Here is a 19,487-nt window from a genome sequence, read left to right as displayed (position 1 = left end):
AAAATAAAGTGAGATATATATATATATATATATATATATATATATATATATATGTTTTGGAAAAGGTTATCAAAGGTGTATTTTTTGTACATATTTAGACGATGGCACCCTTTTGACAGATGATTTATACAAAATAAATAAAAATAACAATAAAATTGATTTATTTATTCTCCTTTTTAATGTTTACTTTATTTTTATAAAAAAAAATAAAAATATGAATTATTATAATTTAGAGGCATTTTACTCACTGATTCATTTAACTCGTATCTCCAATTGCTAAAATTTTAGAGAAAGCTCCTTTAGAGTGGATAAATCCTAGATTCTATGTTTACAAACATTGTGCACCCTGAGAAGATACATAACGCATTTTAATTTTTACATTTCTATCAATTGTAAAAGTTTTAAATTTGAACGAATTTTTGTAAATTAAAGCTTTGTACTTATATGGTTCTTTTATGTTTGGATTTCTTTCTTTTTTTTTGTTTAAACAATGAAAATATTTAGATAGTGTTTTCTTCATCCGACCATCTGTTCCAACCTTGATATTCAAACTTACTAGGTCGGGTCTGTTGGTCAGCTTTTTTATTTCAAAATAATTTTTAAATTTAATTTAATATGAGGAGGTCCCCAGTAACTTTCCAAATTATCTTATTGTGTGATTGCGTTTTGAATATAATGTTATTTGACTTTTCAATACTATCAATTTTATTATTTGAGACTTACATTTGCATAATAACTTGTTATGTAAATAGCCCACAGAGATAGGAGGGTTTAAGTCATGACACACGACAACCTCGGAACCTAATGTGAGTTCAAACGTACGCTGCATAACATGGTTGTGCAAATACCTAAAAAATGTATGAGGATTTAGGAACTTCTGTAGTCATGTTTTGCTACACGACAACTTTGAAGTCTTATGGGTTATTATTTAGACTAAGAAAGTTTAGTTAGTGTAGGCATGTTTTGCTGTCTTGAAGATGTCCTTCTGTAGGTCCTCTTCGTGCTGCCCACGGCGTATGCTCCAAGCTCCTCGTCAAAGTAGCAGTCCTAAAGTCTAAGGTTCAAAAGGTTTTATTAGGTGTGTTTCAAAGTTTTGATTTTGTTGTCATTCAAGCATTATGGGGAGTTAAAGTTGATTAGAGAGACACCGGTTAGGATCTCACGGTTCCCTAGTTCCGGTACCACTATGTTATTTTGAATTTACTTAGTCTAAACAAGTTGTTAAGCTCATTTAAACTGAAGAGATCACATTAGCAACTGTGGGTTATCTCATCCGAGAGACTCCCGTGAATTCAAAATTACGCGTTATGTTTTTTTTTTTTATTTTGAAAATGTTTTTTGATTTTTAAAATTGTTTTTTTTTTTTGAAAAAAAAGTTGTTTAATTTTTTAAAAATTGTTTTATTTTTAAAATAAAATTGCAACAATGCATACATGATACAGTAAAGCAAGAGTAAATTACAGTGATAAAAATGACAATAAATGAAATGTACTTGTGTGCGAAATGTACTTGCGTGCATGGCGTATCTACTGCTGTTGTTCCCGCTGCGTGGTTAGCTCAAAAAACATAATATAATTTGCAGAAAATTTGAATTTATTTGCAGGAAAATGGAGAAAACAGAAATTCTAGTATAAAAAACAGCAAAACGAGTCATAACAGCAACTAGGAACTCCGAAAAGCGCTCCTAAGGCTTCCTACAACTCTGGACAACAGCAAGGAACTCCAAACAGGTGATCCTAAGGCTTCCTACAACTCTAAATAGCAGCTAGAAACTTCCAACGATGATACTAAGGCTTCATACAACTCCAGACAGCAGCTAGTAACTCCTAACAGTGCTCCTAAGGCATCCTACAACTCCAGGCAGCAACTAGCAAGCCTAAACGATGATCCTAAACCATCCTACGGCTCCAGGCAGCAACTAGCAAGCTTACACGGTGATCCTAAGGCCCCCTACAGCTCCAAGCATCAACTAGCAAGCCTACAAGGTGATCCTAAGGCCTCCTCAGCTCCGCACAGCAACTAGCAAGCCTAAAAGGCGATCCTAAGACCTCCTACGGCTCCGGGCAACAGCAAGAAGGCCTAAACGGTGATCCTAAGGCCTACTACGGCTCTGGGCAGCAACTAGCAAGCCTATACGGTGATCCTAAGACCTCCTACAGCTCCGGGCATCAACTAGCAAGCCTAAACGGTTATCCTAAGACCTCCTACGGCTTCGGGCAGCAACTAGCAAGTTTAAACGGTGATCCCAAGGCTTCCTACAGCTTCGGCCAGCAACTAGGAAGCTTACACGATGATCCTAAGACCTCCTACAGCTCCGGGCAGCAACTAGCAAGCTTACACGGTGATCCTAAGGCCTCCTATAGCTTTATCATCTTTGAGCACAATGTTCGTCACATTTGCCTTATAAAGTAGTCTACTGCCCCTATTAACTAGTCCATTTGCCAAAGCCTTTGCTATACCACCAACACCACCAGCAGGGTAATTGATACCTCCAAAATGTCTATCACAAAGAACCATGCTTGCATTTATCATTGGAGTGTGCAGAGCATTGACTGTGCTCACAATGAAACACTCAGCGTCAATGAAGGACAGCAGTTGAGGATCTATTATAAACTTTTGAGCAATATTGTCGGTACATTGAGGCAAATAGAAAGCAGTTGTCAGACACTCAAAAGGCTTCTTAAAAAAAACTGTCCAAGAAGGTATATGGGCTCCTCCAATGACTTGAGCTCCAATAAATTCAACGAATTATAGGATCTTCCAGCACTCATGATAAAATCTATGTATCCCTTCCTTCGCATGTGGAAAATGGTTAACAAGTTCTGAAATGAATGTATCATATTCCCTATGTACGCAAACCGAGAGGTTATCTGGAAGGTAAAAGTGAACAGTAGTAGGATCGGGCATGACCTGCAACTTGCTATCAAGAGCTTCCAATGCTCGTCTAATAAGTTCAGACTACCCTTATCGCTGAACCCCAAACATGACGGATGATCCGACATCAAAAGTGAAGCCGTCCCTTTTTCTTTATAGCCTCAAACATAGAGCAACACACTGATCTATTATGGAAATATTGGCAACTTGATTTGCACAAACATAGCATAATATTACCCAAATAAAGCCTAAATTTGTTGTTGCTTGCTAAAGTTTGATCATCGATATACCGTTAAAAGGCTTAAAGATATAGCTGTTACAAATCATGTCTTGAATGCAAGTTTTAATGCCAAAGGACTATGACATGCAACGATCATTCCTTCAAATAAATGCTAGAAAAGTTTATATTTAAAATTGCTAAGAAGGACAGTAAAGATTGCTGAATACACCTTAGAAGGATAAGGGAACAGTGCAGCCCTAGAAGAGGTGAGAGTTGCGGTAACGAGACAATCTCAATTGCTCAAATGCTGCAAGTAGGAGGGAATTCGACTAGGCTTTTGCCTATGAAGAAGAGTGTCTCCTGAAGCTTTCGGTGCAGAGGGAAGGTGAAGCCGAGAGAGAGAAGTCAAGAGCTTCTTTAGTCGAGTAGAGGAGCGGGGAGCAGGCTTCGGCACAAGGAGGAGTCTGTCGAGCGAGGGTTTATGGAGAGGGAGTCGAGTGGTTTGGTTGCAGTGCATAGAGGAGAGCAGACGAGAAGGCGAGTGGCTTCGATGTCGAGAGAAAGGGGATGCGGCGTTCTTTTGCGCAGAGGGAGGAGGCGAGCTTTTCTGGCGCAAAGGGAAGAGGCGAGCGGGAGAGAGGAACTCATATCGCAGAGGGGGAGCGGGATCGAGCAGAGGAGCAGGGGTCGAATGCCTGGAGAGGAAGAGACGAGCTGGATTTGTATCCCGCGAATTCCAAATACCCATTACTCTTGCATTGGGCGAGGAATTAATTTGTTTCCATGAGCAGTGGAGTTTTATTTGGAAAATAATATTCTCCAATTAAATTTAATTAATGTGAAATTTAATGGTTAATTTGAAATTCAAATTTTGAAATTTGAAATAATCGAGCTCGTGTTCAGCCCGTGTTCAGCCCGAATCGAACCCGAGTTGAACCTAGATTGAGCCCGAGCCCGTGCCTCACTAATTAAAAAAATGTGCATCGATTTTCGCGCTAACTGCTCTTGCGCGGAACCATAGTGACATGGGTGTCATTTATAGCTAAAGTCGACGTCTGAATGCATCGATGTGGTCTGTTTCGTCATCCGGGGTGGTCCGGACGAGTTCGCCGACGGGCAAGTCAATTCAAGTTCAAATCGTGAGTGGTGTAATGCGTGCACAAAATGCGGAATTCGCGAGAATTCGAGTCGCAAGAGGTTTCCCTAAGGGCTGCTCCTATTCATGTAGGAACTCAACTCGACTTTCATATGTCGGTTCTAACCAACTCAGCAAAATGCTGATGATTCGGGACCGCCCATACAATATTCGAAAGAGTGACGAGATGACTCGAATTTTCTAAATGGTGTGTGTCCCGTACTAGTCCTCTAAGAGGGTCAAACATAAGAAGCCTAAAGCTAGACACTAGGCTTTAAGAAGAGAAGTGAATCGACCAGCATCTATACAATAATACTCATCAAGTTGAAACTTGAAACATTTGCCAAATTTCTTTAAGTTATTCATTAGAACTAAAAGTAATAATTGAGTTCAAATCTATGAGTCCTTTATTCCTTTCAAGATTTAATGGATAATAATTACAGTTTGGATAAATCTTTCCAGGCAATTAAGCATACAAATCAGATTTTTCGAAGCATCATACTTCATATGAGTTCCACCGCCTATTTAATTCTCCACTATGAGTTCCACCGCCTATTTAATTCTCCACTAAAAGCTCCTCTTCAACGGTTAGATGAACACACTATACCAAGTTCTTTTTACTGATATAGCTTATAAACAATCTTGTTACTACAAATATTGAAGGATAAGATTATTTTCAAGTCAACGAATGGTAAAAAGAAATGTGCAAAATGGTAGTCATGTTTAGGTCTAATTCGCACCTACGTACTCTGGTGTTTACATTTTTTAATAAAATTTAATTTGAGCTAATCCATCAAGACTGCAAAATATTGAAAAATACACACCAAAAAATTTATGTTTGAAAATGAACGCTAACTTTTGCTTTATTGTTGCAAATCCTAAGATTCATGTCGTTGACCTGCAGACAAGTTCATTCTAGTTAACTGTGATTCTTAAAATGCTTAAGGACATGAGAACAACAAACCAGAAATGGGTTATGGTTGGTCCATTTATCAACCGCTCAGGCCTAGAAAATCTCTGCATGTCTGCTGCTAGCTGCAAGAGATAAAAGAAAATTGTTGAATTTTTAAAAGAAAATTTCAAATCAAATCATTTCATACAAATGGACTGTAGCAACTCAAATCTAAACAATTCACCATCATAACTCTGTCATATTCCTGCTCCCGTCTTTGTAATGATATCAACACATTAGTCTTATTTACAAGGGCAGAAAAGATCATATCCAGAACTTTGAAAGTAGCTAAACTAAGGGTCTGTTTGGGGCAGCTGCAGCTTATTGAATAATCTGCTGATAAGCTAGGTGCGGCGACTATTACAAATTTTTATTTTTTTGGAAAAGCTAAACTGCTGCCCAAAAGCTGTCACCGCACCTAGATAGGTGCGGTGTGAAAACATATGAAAACACTTTTCAGCATTTTTAAAACGCATAAGCTGTCAAAGCGCAGTTTACCCAAACAGGCGAGGTGTTTTTTCAAAACTCCACCGCTCCAAATAAGCTGCTTCAAACGGACTCTTAATCGCTTAGAGCTTGTTCAGGATGGTTCTCACATTTTATTTTTTTATTTTTCTTTCCAAAAAAAAATGTTTGTTTAGATAGCATTTTACATTTTTTTTTTTCTAAAATCAAATTAAACTATTTTTTAAAATACTCGAAACAACTTTAAGATGTTTGAATATTTTTAAAAATAATCATATGCTAATGAATTATGCCATAAATGATTTGTTTCAATTAAAACATAAGGAAAACAAAATAAAATAAAATAAAATAATAATAAAAAGTGATCATAAACGGTCCCTTAATGTTTTAGTGATACTTCCAGCTAATCAATTATGCTAAAGGATAAATCAAACATATTTTAGCAAGGTCCAACCAGCAATGAATAAAAACCCTGATCAAAGTTTGCAATTTGAAAAAATTAACTTCTCATTTATATCATTGGAAAAAAAAGGAAGAAATAAATATATCGCAACAAAATAGATAGCTGCCTTTATATATTCTGCATCCTTGACAACTACATAGGCGTTTGTTAGTAGTTTGTTTAGATTCTCATCGAATACTAAATAAGATATGACTCACCTATACAGATAGCATGTTGCATGCCTTATGCACAAATATTCAATATTCTTTAAAATAGAAAAGATACTCTGTAGTTTAATGATTGGAAAAATAAATTTTTTTTATAATAATGCATAGCCATGCACACATAACTAGGAAAATTAAAAATAAATGTCCTTGAATCAGTGTGGAAGCTAAAAGAATAGATCTCAGAAGCAAAAAAATAAATATAACTTTGGATAAAACACCGGCAATAAGACATATTATGCAACTGAAGTTAGATATTGTTTCAAAAAAAAATGCAGAAGATAAAGAATGAGATCAGAAAAAAAAATGTAAATAAATGCAAAGAGAATATGAAGATACTTACTTTTGAAGCTGCAGATGCCTGCCACCGTTGAATTTCACGCAAACGGCTCATCTCCAGATCAAGAACTTGGTAAGTTTCAAGGTACAAGTCAGCTTGGTTATGCTTCATAGAATCGGGAAGCTGGAGAAGTTTTTCATACATCTTAGTCTCAAATCATATACAAAAATAAAGGAATAAAGAGAGTGGTAAAGGCTAACTTGCTGGAAATTATATTTAAACTTATAGCTGCACAGCATATCGAAGTCTGCGTCACTCGAAATTTGACAAGTGTAACATAATATAGCATAGAAGGATACTTTCATCCATATTAATCCTAAATATAAAACAGATATCAAATAGAAATAAAGGAAAATAGAATTCTAAATTGTTAATAATACAAGCGGCAGGTTTTTTTGATAACAAGCAGGCAGAAGTTGTACAATGGGACAATGATATTGCAGTTGTGGACACCGAGAAATTGTTCTGAGGGCTCCTAGCCTAAAGGTAAATTTGTGTTTTGTACACCTAGAGGCAATTTAGTCTTTTATTATTATTATTATTATTATTATTATTGGATATAAATAGGTTTGTTATGTCTAGGGATAAGGATATGCATGAGATTGAGTCGTGAGTCTTAGGTTTAGAATTTGGGAGACATTTCCTACCTCTTGAATTGTAGGAACTGAGAGAGATCGCATACCTTTGAATCATAGATGCTTATCTTTTGTATTCGTCTGAGTTGTTTGGATTATTGAAATAAAAATTAGTGTTTGTCCTAATTTCTATAGAAAAACGTGCCAATTTTGTGATCGCATCATCAAATTGATATCAAAGATCAAAATTCTGAGAAATGGATCGATGGAAGAGAGGATCAATCGACGAGCGGCTTGCCTGACAAGAATTTCAGCGTACAAAGCCGATAGAACCGACAACTTCGCATACAGTCGCGGGGGTGGCGAAACGATGGCGCCTTACCAAGACCCGAAGCTCAAGGGGAAAGCTTTGAAGCGATGATTCCACGCGGTTTAAATAGCGTACAAAGGACTGATATAGTCATGATTAGAGCTATCTCGAAAGGCGGCACCGACATCACAGAGGGTCGGAGCTTGTTGGGAAGGAGACAACGCAGAGTGATCGCGACATGGGATGGATCGCGACGTGGGGACGATTCCATGACTTCACCTCACGAAACAACCGCAATTTGAGCTAACTGGGAAGAATCACGATATACGTAGAGGCAGCATCTTTCTCCTCCTTCGGCTTGAGATCGTCATGTAGAAAAGGATCGCGTCTTTCAGTCGCATCCCCGTGATCACAGCACCTGACTTCGACGCGAAAGAAAGCGACAAACTGCGTCAATCAAGGCTTGCAAGGTGCTGACAGCGAGATTACGGTGTGCCTCATGCAATATAATCGCAATTCACGTAGTTGGTAAGCAATGATGGGATTGAGGCCTACAGAGTGACCAAACCCGTCATTTTTTACAATGCAAACTTGAAAATTCTGGAATTTTAAGTGGTTTGCCTCGGGAATTTCTTCATTTTCCTTTACTAGATGGCAGTTTTGCAGCACTGGATATTGTGATTTAGAGGATTTGAACGGCATTTCATACTGAGGATTCCGTCTTTGTGATCGAAAATTTTTCTATGAGTAATGGCAATTAAGAAAATAGACGATTTGGAGAAGAAATTGGAGGAAGAAGTGAGACAACTCAAAATGGGAGTGGAAGAAAGGTCTGTCGCCATGGAAGATAGGTTTTCTTCCAACAAACCGAATGGAGAGCGTATTCAAGAGCATAAAAGAAATGTGAGAGATAATGAAGAGACTAGTACAGATGCAGTCCAAGACCACGTCGGCGGCTCAAAAATTTGCAAAACCTAAATGGAAAGAGATCGAATATAAGGATGAGAAGGAAAACATCCACCATCAAGAACCCCCTCTCAGGGCTCCGATTAGGGAGGCCCATGGAAAGGGGAGGGGGGATTAAAGATTTTTTATGGAGAAAGATGGCTCGAAATATGGAGAAGAAATTATGCCAAAAGTATGAAGGAGCACGAATGGACAGAAACAGGGAATGAATATGGCTACGATTGAAAAACTTTTACCCTCAATAAATGGGGAGAAACAATGGAGGAAGAGTAAGTTGGGGTGAAGATGTTAAGAGTTAGGAAGTTGAAGCTACTGATCTTCAAGAGGAAAGACGCACATGGGTAGATATATCGAGCAAAGCAATACTTTGAGATGAATGGGTTCGATGGGAGGAGAAACTCATAGCGGCAGAATTTTATTTGGAGAGGAAATTCTTAGTCTAATTTCAGTCAAGGGAGGTTAGATACCCGATTCGTTTGGTTGGATGAAATTAAGGATTGTTTGTTAGAACGTTTCCGAGTAATTTGGGAAGGAAACCTACACAAGCAATTCTATGTCTTGACTCAGAAGAGGACGGTCAAGGAATATAGGGAAGGGAAAGATTTGAACTATTGTTGGGACGGCTGTAGGGAATTTCTGAAGCAGGACTAGAGGGGAATTTTATGAAGGGAATAAAGCCCAGCATACAGGCAGCACTCCAACTACTAAGACTGTGGGGATTAAGGAATATGATGAGCGAGCAGAAATGGTGGAAGACAAGAAGTAGATTAAGAAAGCCAGCACGAGCATCACAAATGTAGCATCGTACTGAACTGTTGCAACCACAACGATGCCAAACGTTCAAACAGTGAAAGTCCAGAGGGAGGCCGCACAGGACACGAATAATGGACTACGACCAGGAGCAACACTGAGATAGAGATTCAGGAGAAGCGAGCCAAGAGGTTATGTTATCGGTGTGATCAGAAGTTTACCCCAGAACGTCGTTGCATAGATTAAAGATTACAAGTTCTCATAGTGCAGGATGTGGAGGCAGAGAATGAAGAAATTGAAACAATTGTGGGGGAGGAACACTCATTTTTTCCCACCTTAAGAAAAAGGTGTCGTTTGGGAAGGAAGTATTGTTACGAGGGCTCCTAGCCTAAGAGCAAATTTGTCTTTTGTACACCTAAGGGCAATTAAGTCTTTTATCATTATTATCATTGGGAATAAATAGGCTTGTTATGTCTAGGGTTAGGGATATGCATAGGACTGAGTTGTGAGTTCTAAGTTAAGGGTTTGGGAGAGATCTCTTGCCTCTCGAATTATAGAAATTTGGAAAGATTGTCTACCTCTCGAATTGTAGGTGCTTAACTTTTCTATTTGTCTGAATTGTTTGGATTATTGAAATAAAAATTAGTGTTTGTCCTAATTTCTATGAAAAAACGTGCCAATTTTGTGGTCAAATCATATCAGAAATACACACAGTGCTAATAACAAAAAAAGACCCAACTAAAAAAAGATTTTTATGCGAGACTGCTTGGCAGTTGTTGCTTGAAATTGCAAAATTGATGTTGTAGATGCTAGCTTTAAGTTATGAACAAGCTGTTACTTCTAAACATTGCTGCATGTGTATCTTAAATCAACCCCCAAGCTTTTAAAGAAATAAAGAAGCATGTCAACAAAACAGTTTATTAAAAGAAAAAAAAAAGAATGGCCAGCAAAGTGCAGTAACACAATACAACATCCATTTAGACGCCCTTAATCACACTTTCATTATTATATGCTGCAAGAAAAGTTCCATAGTTTCCACAAGATAATACAAGATAATAAGAATGGCCTTCTCTAATACCGTACTAGCGCTCCTAGAAAGTGTTTAGTGAGTAGGTTTAGTGGGGGGAGGTGTTGTGGAATAGCAACGAGGCATGGACAGTCGACGGTTTTTGAAGAAGGATAAATGACGTTCAGCAGCTGTCTCAGCTAAAGACAGCAAAGAAAGCTCTGAAACGACGATGTACGGATGGCGACAAAGATCTACCACTTGTTCCTGAGCAAGATATAGACACCCTACTAGCAAAATGAAAGGAAACAGCATGTCAAAGAGCATACAACACATAATATGTCTCCAAACACAATAATAATGTCAAAAGTCTTCTAAAACAGGAAATAATACAATATGAATAATTTTCTCGTACAAAAAACATGACTAGAATAGAGTAAACAGAAAGAAATTAAAAAGGGATAGAAGTCTGAAAAATATAAAAAAAAATATGGGGTTCGGATGCAGCAACCTCCCCACAATTGCAGTATCCAAAGTTTCCCATTAAAGAACTTGCGAGATAGTAGGATCATGTTAATTTCGCATAATTTAGCATAAGCGGAAAGCTCCCACATCATTATCCCTGGTTAAATGAGGCTTCTTTTTTTTTTCCTTAAAGAACATGGATCTCACTGTTGAATATTCTTTCCCACAAAAATACTTATGAAAATTTCCAAATTTGCAGTTCACCACTTCTGTTTGGTAATCTGTATGCGGGTAGAGTGTCAAACTAAACTAAAACATATCACTCAACATATCCCCTATAGTCTAACAAAAATAGCTTAGAAATTCATCATCTTTATTAAAGTGCTGATATGCTGGACCTCCCTCAGCACTGACAACATAAGAGATAGATTGTCCGTCTGAAAATCAGAAATCTTTTTATTTAGGGTTGCCCTGTGTCAAGCATCGGCTCCTCAAACTCATTTCCCTTTAGGGCAGCCAATGTCAGTCTAGTTGGTGCTTCTCTTAAGGCCTTGCAAAAAGCTAGTTCATACCACCAAATTCTTAAACTCTGCACAAAAGTTCAAATACCTCGAATCCAATACCTTCTATGAGAACAAATGTTAGCCCTATTATAGTGTCTCTCATGGGCTTAGCATGAATCATTGGCATTTTGTTATGTCGGTGCTTAGCCTAAGGGCAATTTTTTCTTTTGTAAGTCGAAAGACAATTTAGTCTTTTATTATTATTATTTTTTGGTACAAATAGGCTTAGTATGCTTAGGGTTTCGTTTATGCATGCATTGAATTGTGAGGAATAGGTTTAGACTTAAGAAAGATTTCCTACCTCTCGAACTGTGGGAATTGGTATAGATCGCTTGTCTGTCAAATTGTAGGTGTTTATCTTCGTATTCTTGTTGAGTTGCTTGAATTATTAAAGTAGTATTGTGCTTGTTCTAATTTCTATGGAAAAGCATATCAATTTAGACGGTGGATCATATCAAATTCATATTATAGCATCAATCTAGGAATTTGGAAAAAAAAAAAGATTGTCAGAGTGCATTCAAATCAATCGTCGTTGAAACAATAAAGGGCGATCCAGTTCAATTAGCGAATAACACCGATGGGATCACGGTCAACAGTACCTGTGCGTTGCGATCTGACCTAATTAGGATGGCAACGACTTGATCTCGGGTACTTGTGGAAGCTCATGCAAGTGTGACATACAGGAGACCGACGCAGCACACCATACACGCAATGAGAACTCCCTTGGATGCCAACAATCGCAATATAGACGCGATTACAGCTCTAAGAAAAGGCGTGCCAAGATGCAGTAGAGCAGCAAGTTTAGCGTGGGGAAGGTGATACAGGGATTGCGTCCGTCTAAAGTTGTGTTAGCGCGATCGATGTAATCGTAGACAGAGATTCAAAACTCCCCTTCTTCTCTTCCTCCCGCGGATCAGAGTTATCTAGAAAGGCAGCGACTAGGAAGCGGCGTACAGAAACATGAAACTTCATCTTTCACCTTTTCCCACGTCGTGTTCGCGTACAGTTGCGATCAGAATTAGCAGGGAAGGTGGCGACGGCATCTAGCGTGCCCTAATCATTATCCTACAAGTCAACGATCGGATCTGGGATCAAGCGAGCACTAGTGACAGGAAGTAATGGTGGCCACGAAATAGACGATTTGGAGAAGAAATTAGAGGAAAAAGTGAGGCAACTTAAATCTTGGATAGAGGAAAGATTTACCGCCATTGACAATCGATTTGAGAGCTTGGAGGAGAAGCTAAGGAAGCATACTAAGATGCAATCCAAGACTCCTTAGGTGGTTCAGTTTCCAAACTACACCCAAGGTTTGACCCATGATTCATTGGCTAAATCGAAAGGTAAAGCAAACAAACGAGAAGAATGTGAGGAGGAAAGCATCCAACTTCAAGAACATCCTCTCAAGGCTCTGATTAGTGGAAGATTAGAGATTTATGATGGAGTCAGTTGGGCTGAAACATGTCGAAGAGATTATGCAAGAGGTAGGAAGGAGCACGAAGAACAAGTGAGAGAAGTAGAGCGAGAAAATGGATATAAATGAAGGAGAGTGTTACCCTCAATCCATGGGGAAAATAACGGATGGAGAGGAAGTTGGGGTAGAGATGTTATGATTAGGCAGTTGAAGATGCCAATCTTCAAGGGAAATATGCATACGGGTGGGTGAATCTGGTGAAGCGATACTTCGCAGTGAATGGGTTAGATGAAGAGGAGTAACTCATGGCGACGGAGTTATGTTTGGAGGGGAAAGCCCTAGCCTGGTTTCAGTGGAGAAAAACTAGATATTTGATCCATTCATGGGAGGAATTTAAGGATTGTTTGTTGGAACGTCACTGAGTCATTCGGGAATGAGACCTACGTGAGCAATTACATGTTTTAGCTTAGGATAGGATTGTCATGGAATATGGGGAGAGATTTGAGCTATTGTCAAGACTTCCAAGGGGGATTTATGAAACAGGATTGGAAGTGAATTTTATGAAGGGCATAAAGCCCAACATACTAGCATCATTTCAACTATTGAGACTACGGGGATTGAGGGAGGCGATGGAACTAGCCCAAATGGTGAAGGATAAGAACCAAAGGAAGAAGGCCAATAAAAGCAGCACAAATGGAGATGATACCAAAAGCTCTAACAGTGGAAATTTAGAGGATGTATGGGACTGAAATAATGGCCCACGACCAATACCGACAGTGACGGAGATTTTCGAGAAGTGAGCCAAAAAGTTATCTTTTTGGATTGATGAGAAGTTTACCTGAAGACACCAATGCACTGATAAAAAATTACGAGTTCTCATGGTGTTGGACAAGGAGGCAAGGGATGAAAAAATACAGGCAATCATGGTGAAGAAAGAGAAAACCTTGAGAACAAGTTGTCTTTTTTTGATGGGGGAGCATTGTTACGTCGATGTCTAGCCTAAGAGCAATTGCCGTTTGTATGTCGAAGGGCAATTTAGCCTTTTATTAGTATTATAGTGAAATATAAATAGGCTCATTATGTTTAGGGTTAGGTTTATGCATGAGATTGAGCTATGACTGTAAGGTTTAGGATTGGGAGAGATTTCCTACCTCTCTAATTGTAGGAATTATGAGAGATCGCCCACCACCTGAATTGTAGATGTGTGCCAAAACATATTCATTTTGCATCAAGTATGCTCAAGCTTATGAGATGCAATCAAAGGCAAGTCGAGTGTATATTGTGAAGATGCTATAATAAGGCAAAACTTATGATGAAAAAAAATCTCGAATGATGTGTGGTTGGACAAAATAAATCATATTATTGTATTTATAGAATCTATATATGACATATTAAGATTTGATAATATAGATAAACCTTCTCTCCACTCTATCTATGATACGGAATTTAAAAATAGAAAAGGTGAAATATATTATATATCGATACGATGGAAAGAAAAATAATGAAAACTCCACTTTATATAAGGTTGCATTGAAAGATAGAATAAGAGAAACACTCATCTTCATTATTTAGCTCAATTTATCAACCCAATGTATGAATTGATTTAATGTTTAATCTATGTTAATCTTAACGTAGATTAGTTTTGTCAATTATAAGTGCATTTTTTTCTTAGATATTACAGCCACATTTAGCTAAGTGAAACTCTAAATCATGTTGTTCCACATAAAGAATGGAGATATCAATTAAGAAAAATAAATGCCTAAAGAGATTTTTTTTTTTCAAATATTGAATAAATATCAAATGTTAATTTGGAGTTTGCTAATTTCTTGAATTAGTGGTGTTTTGGATGTTTATGACTTTTATAGCTATTATGGATGGAAAAACATAGTCGATGATTTATAGAGCAAGTTCTTCAAGATTGTAGAGTTTAGCTTTCAGAATGTTGGCTAGTCATGATCATTATCTTATTGTGAAAAGAAATTAAGTACATGATCTTTTATTAATTCACTTAAGTGGAACAAAATCACTTCTCAACGACGCGGAGATTTCATATTTGCTCATACTAATCTACGTCTTCTATCTAGAATGAGCCCAGAATACCTCAAGGGAACACAAAATTATGGGATGTTGGTGGATAAGCATTAGCTAGAATGGATGATATTGGAAAACTTGAAGTTGCTAATCTTTCCTTGATGAGCCATACATGGAAATGGTGTTTTTTGTTGTGTAGGTCAAGGCGTAATTGATGAGAGCAATGGAGCTATTAATGATGACACCACTTGTGAATGCATTAACTCAAATTAGTGATGATTATGTTGTTATATTTTATTTATTATTATTATTATTAATGAAATTGACAATTTGGCGTTAAGTGATTTGGTGATTTTTTTGATATTTTGAATGTAATTTTAATTTTGTCAAAAATAACTTTTATCATCATAAAGTTCTCTTAAAGATTGCATATTTTATTTTGTGATGTCTTTAGTTAAAAATATTAAAAATATATATTTATATAAAAAATTTATTAAATATTAGAAACGTGTCTATGACGTATTGTATCTTACTTTTTTGTAATTATGTCGTGCCACGTAATATATCGTGTTATGTTCGTGTTTGTGCTTCATAGGGCACCATTCTCAGATTCCTAGGTTTAAAGAGGATCAAATCTAGAGGTGAGATATTGGAGACTTAGAAAATGTGTGTGAGATTCGTAAAGATTGAAAATAGAAAAGGCCATTGCGGTTGATGTCCTAGAGAAAGACAAATAGGAGTCATGGTGAAATGTCGCAATTGGTGGCACGGACGCCAAGGAAGATTCGTCACCTAGTTTCGAACAAGATACAAGAACACCAGTTGCACGAGGTGAAGAATAAAACGCCCTTGGATTAAATCCTAGCGAAATGATCTCAAAAATGCATAAAAACACCAAAAGTCTGAAAACCAAAAATTAACAACATATTTATAAATCCCAAAATAAAATTAACCCAAATAATAATCTAACTAAAATAAATATAAACTCCTAAGGGGTGCAGGCAAGTTCAAGGGGGCTAGAGTAGCTTGAATAGATAGATCACTCTTGAGCCAGATCACGCTTTCCGCGTTCGCCTCGGAGTGGGAGTGGGAGTGGGAGGGATGTCCTTTTTAACTGTTTGGATGATATTTTGAATTGTTGTAAATGTTAGACTGGTATGACTTCTGTCCAACTATCTATTCACACATTAGTAATTCCAAACTCTCGAGTTGGGCCGTGAAAAAAAGTCGAAACATATGGGTTATGTCCGCACGATTCCGTCAGAGATGAACACAGAAGGTTTCACACAAGTCCATTTAGGACGTGCATGAAAGGAATGAAGCACACTTCAATGCATGTTGCTTTTTTTGTTATCTTACTTTAATTTTAGATTTATTAGTTGCTAAGTTGTCGATAGCTCGCATGAATTTAAAGTAACATTTTTCAGGATAAAAATTAATGATGAAAAATGAATAATATAAGAAAAAAACATTTATAGAATGATCAAAATAAAAAAAGATAAATACATTCATATACTCTTTCTTTTAAGTTGATTTTTCTTAGGGGGACTTTCAATTAATTGAATAATTTTTTAACAATTAGTGATAAAAATTGAAATTAAATTCACCGTCCGACCACATATTCCTGCTTTGATAATTTCAATCCGCTAAACTGGGTCGCGACAATTAAAATGTTGTATGACTCAACCCACTACTCAATAGTCCCTTTCAAAAAAAGTTCATTCAAACTAAATGAACGAAAAAAGAGATTTTGTATATAGAATGTGAAAAACAATTGAGAACAGCTACTATAGAATATTTTTAACATGTTTTAATTTTATGACTAAATTCTTTTTATTAAAGATAATTTATATATAAGATTCAACAAAAACAAATAACAGCGGCTCACTTAAGTTTGAAAAATAATTTAATTTTTTTATTTGTTAATAAAGAGAATGAACATATCATCCAACCCATTTTATTCTCGCCCTAGTTTTCCAAGCTCTTGGATTAGGTGGTCATAACAAAATTTGGATAGTCACACTTGTACCGCGCATAAAAAATTGCACATCCATCTTGAACTCACAAAATTGAAAGCAAGAAATAAAAAGTCATTTTAAGTCAAAAGTTCTCAAATCAATGCCTCATATCACTATTTATAGAAGCATAACCAAGAGCTGCAGATAAAATTAACACAAAATCAATCCAAATTTAAATTTGGATTAAATTTGGATTCATCCAAATTTAACTGTACAACTCCCAAAAATGTTAAAAATTGCTTTAATTTAAATTTAAAATTTTCAAAACACCTAAATTGCCATGCAGTAAGTCCCACACTTCCACAAACACGATAGTCTTGCGAGGAATCGTGCCAAAATGATACTTGTGCATGGAAAAAGATGTTGCCTAGCAGGAAAAAATATAAATTTTGCAAAACACATGCCCTTATTGGCAAGCCCAAGCACTGGTACTTTGAATACACGCAAAAATCACAAATAGAAGGGTCACAGATCCATCGTATCACCACAATAACATATATGGCATAATTTCAACACCGCCAAACCAAACATCAAAAATAGCCAAAATCCCCCTAATACCAGAACAAATCAAGCCAGCAATAATGGAAGCAACTTTTATTAAGCAAACGATTAGGGTTACAAACACGACTGAAAACTGAAATCAAAAAGCAACAAACACACATCCCCGGCTAAGGTAGGAAGAGAAGATCCGACGGCAGTTGTGGCGTCGATGGGGTTGTAGGAAGTAGTAGGGTAGGGGAAAGGACTGACGGCACTCGTAGGGAAGGAAAAGGAGATGGAGGAACAGCTGGGGGCTGCAAGGAAGGGTCACGATAGTGGGGAAAAGTGGTAGAAATCTTGGAAGCACTTCAGGAAGGCTGTATGGAGGGCGGCAGGGTGTAGGTCGGGCGGCAGTGTGCAGGTCGGGCGGCATGCGTGGGGCAGGGAAAGGGGCGGCAAGGGTAAACAGTGGACTGAAGGAGCAGGTTGGCGTGTAAAAAAGATAAGAGGACAGGGGATGGAGAGATTTAGAGAGGATACAACACCAAATCGAAGCAGGATACAGTCTGAGCACCACCAATCGTCGGATACAGCACAAACGAGCGGAAAAAGACTTCATGCTGAAATCTGAAACAGAAACATGCCAAAACATAACCCTAAATCCAGCAAACAAGCATATAAATAGATTCACATCATGCGGGAAACAGAAAAGGAAAGGAGTCAGATGGGAAACAGAAAAGTAAAGCAGGATGGGGTTGGCGACAATGCCAGACCCTTCTAAATGACGCTCAATCCAGCAAACTTGTTCTTTTGGTCTTTCTACTAGCCCGTTGGCCTTAGCCCCCACATCACCCTCATGATTCTAACCGTCATGAAAATATACTACATTTGCACATAGCCTTCCATTGTGGTCCCTAACCTAAACAAAATTAGGAATGCAATAATGCCAACAAAGTAAACTAACCCGGAAATAGAGTATACTTTCTCAGCCATTACAACCCTTATAGACCATTAACAAAATGGCATCCCCCTCCATACAAATAATAAATTAAATAAATTAATAAAAGAAGCCAACTGGTGAAAAGAAAATAAATAAATTACTCAAAAAATTAAGGTTTGAGGTGATGCTCCCAAAAAGAATAATCGTGTAGATTTCCACCACCATATTCCATATTTAATAACATAAATCCGTATGTTCTAACTCAATTCAGCTATCCTACACATTTAATCATTTTTTTCTGAGAAAACATAATTGTATCTTTCCACATCAAACATCTATCTAATTTTCAAAGTGATCAATTATTACAAAGCATTTTCCACAAGAGCCTACACAGCTTATACATGTAAAGAGAATTTATTTTTAAGAAATAAAACTTTCACTTATAAAATAAATCTCAAAGGAAAAAACTTTCTATCCGCTCAAAATTGAAAGCTAGACAAACTAGAAAATTTTACGGCCTCAGAAAGGTAAATGAATATAAAATTGAATGGTAAGCTCAGGAAACACAACCTGTGGAAGAGCCTTGACGCAGCTGCGATATGTATACAGCACAGATAACATTTCCTTTCCATCCTTGATCAAAGTATTCTGCATATTTAACAAGTGGAGTGAGCATTGATTGGCTTTCAAGATCATTAATAAAACTCGACATTAAGAACTGAAACTAAGCAAAAGAGGGAAATTAATAAGATAGAAAAATTAAAAGATAGGGGCATTTAAATACATACCAACCAATTCTTATGTATTTACATATCTAACATATATACTTTACTTTTTACATCAATACGAGCCAAATCCTTCATATCACGTCAAAAATACCACTATTTGAACTTTAAAAAAAGTGAAATACTCATTTTCATACATAGACAAGATGGCATATCTGTAAAAATTGAAGTTTAGGTGTTATATGTAAATACATAGGTATTAAGTGGCATATATGTAAATCCTCCTAAAAGATATAATATCAACTTATGAGGAAGTAAGTGATGCAAGGTGAGTTCGTCTTTCTTTTTAGGAAGGCGAAACCAACAAGCAAGTGCATTCAAGGCCTAGGCAATGGATGAAATCATTGCTGAGTATATTGCAGACATCATCCATCATTCCACAAATTTCAAAAGGGAAATTCCTTGTAAAGATTTGTACGCGGTCATATTAAATGCTCAGCTTCGCAAACCACAGATGGAGGAGATTTTCAGGGTGCAGAGACAACATTCAGGAAATTGCATGCTCAAAAAACTCTTTGGGGATAACAGCTTTTTC

The 19,487-nt window shown here is 37.1% G+C and overlaps 1 protein-coding gene across 2 annotated transcripts in view; it reads right to left on the bottom strand.

Moving 5' to 3' along the window:
* Positions 1 to 19,487, bottom strand: part of LOC110021161 (protein PIR) — a 253,053-nt gene that overhangs the window by 217,130 nt on the left and 16,436 nt on the right. For both annotated transcript variants that reach the window (XR_002293618.1, XM_020719544.1), the window contains exons 5-7: positions 18,738 to 18,815; positions 6,656 to 6,775; positions 5,194 to 5,264 (exon numbers count right to left, since the gene is read on the bottom strand). Coding sequence is in view for 1 of the 2 variants with exons in the window: in XM_020719544.1 (XP_020575203.1) it covers positions 5,194 to 5,264; positions 6,656 to 6,775; positions 18,738 to 18,815 (269 nt within the window). In the remaining variant the exon portion in view is untranslated. The remainder of the gene's footprint in view (positions 1 to 5,193; positions 5,265 to 6,655; positions 6,776 to 18,737; positions 18,816 to 19,487) is intronic.

This window comes from Phalaenopsis equestris, unplaced genomic scaffold (assembly GCF_001263595.1).
Source record: "Phalaenopsis equestris unplaced genomic scaffold, ASM126359v1 Scaffold000123, whole genome shotgun sequence".
NCBI classification, from domain to species: domain Eukaryota; kingdom Viridiplantae; phylum Streptophyta; class Magnoliopsida; order Asparagales; family Orchidaceae; genus Phalaenopsis; species Phalaenopsis equestris.
The sequence above is the reverse complement of the archived record's forward strand: the minus strand, read 5'-3'. Positions and strand labels throughout refer to the sequence as shown.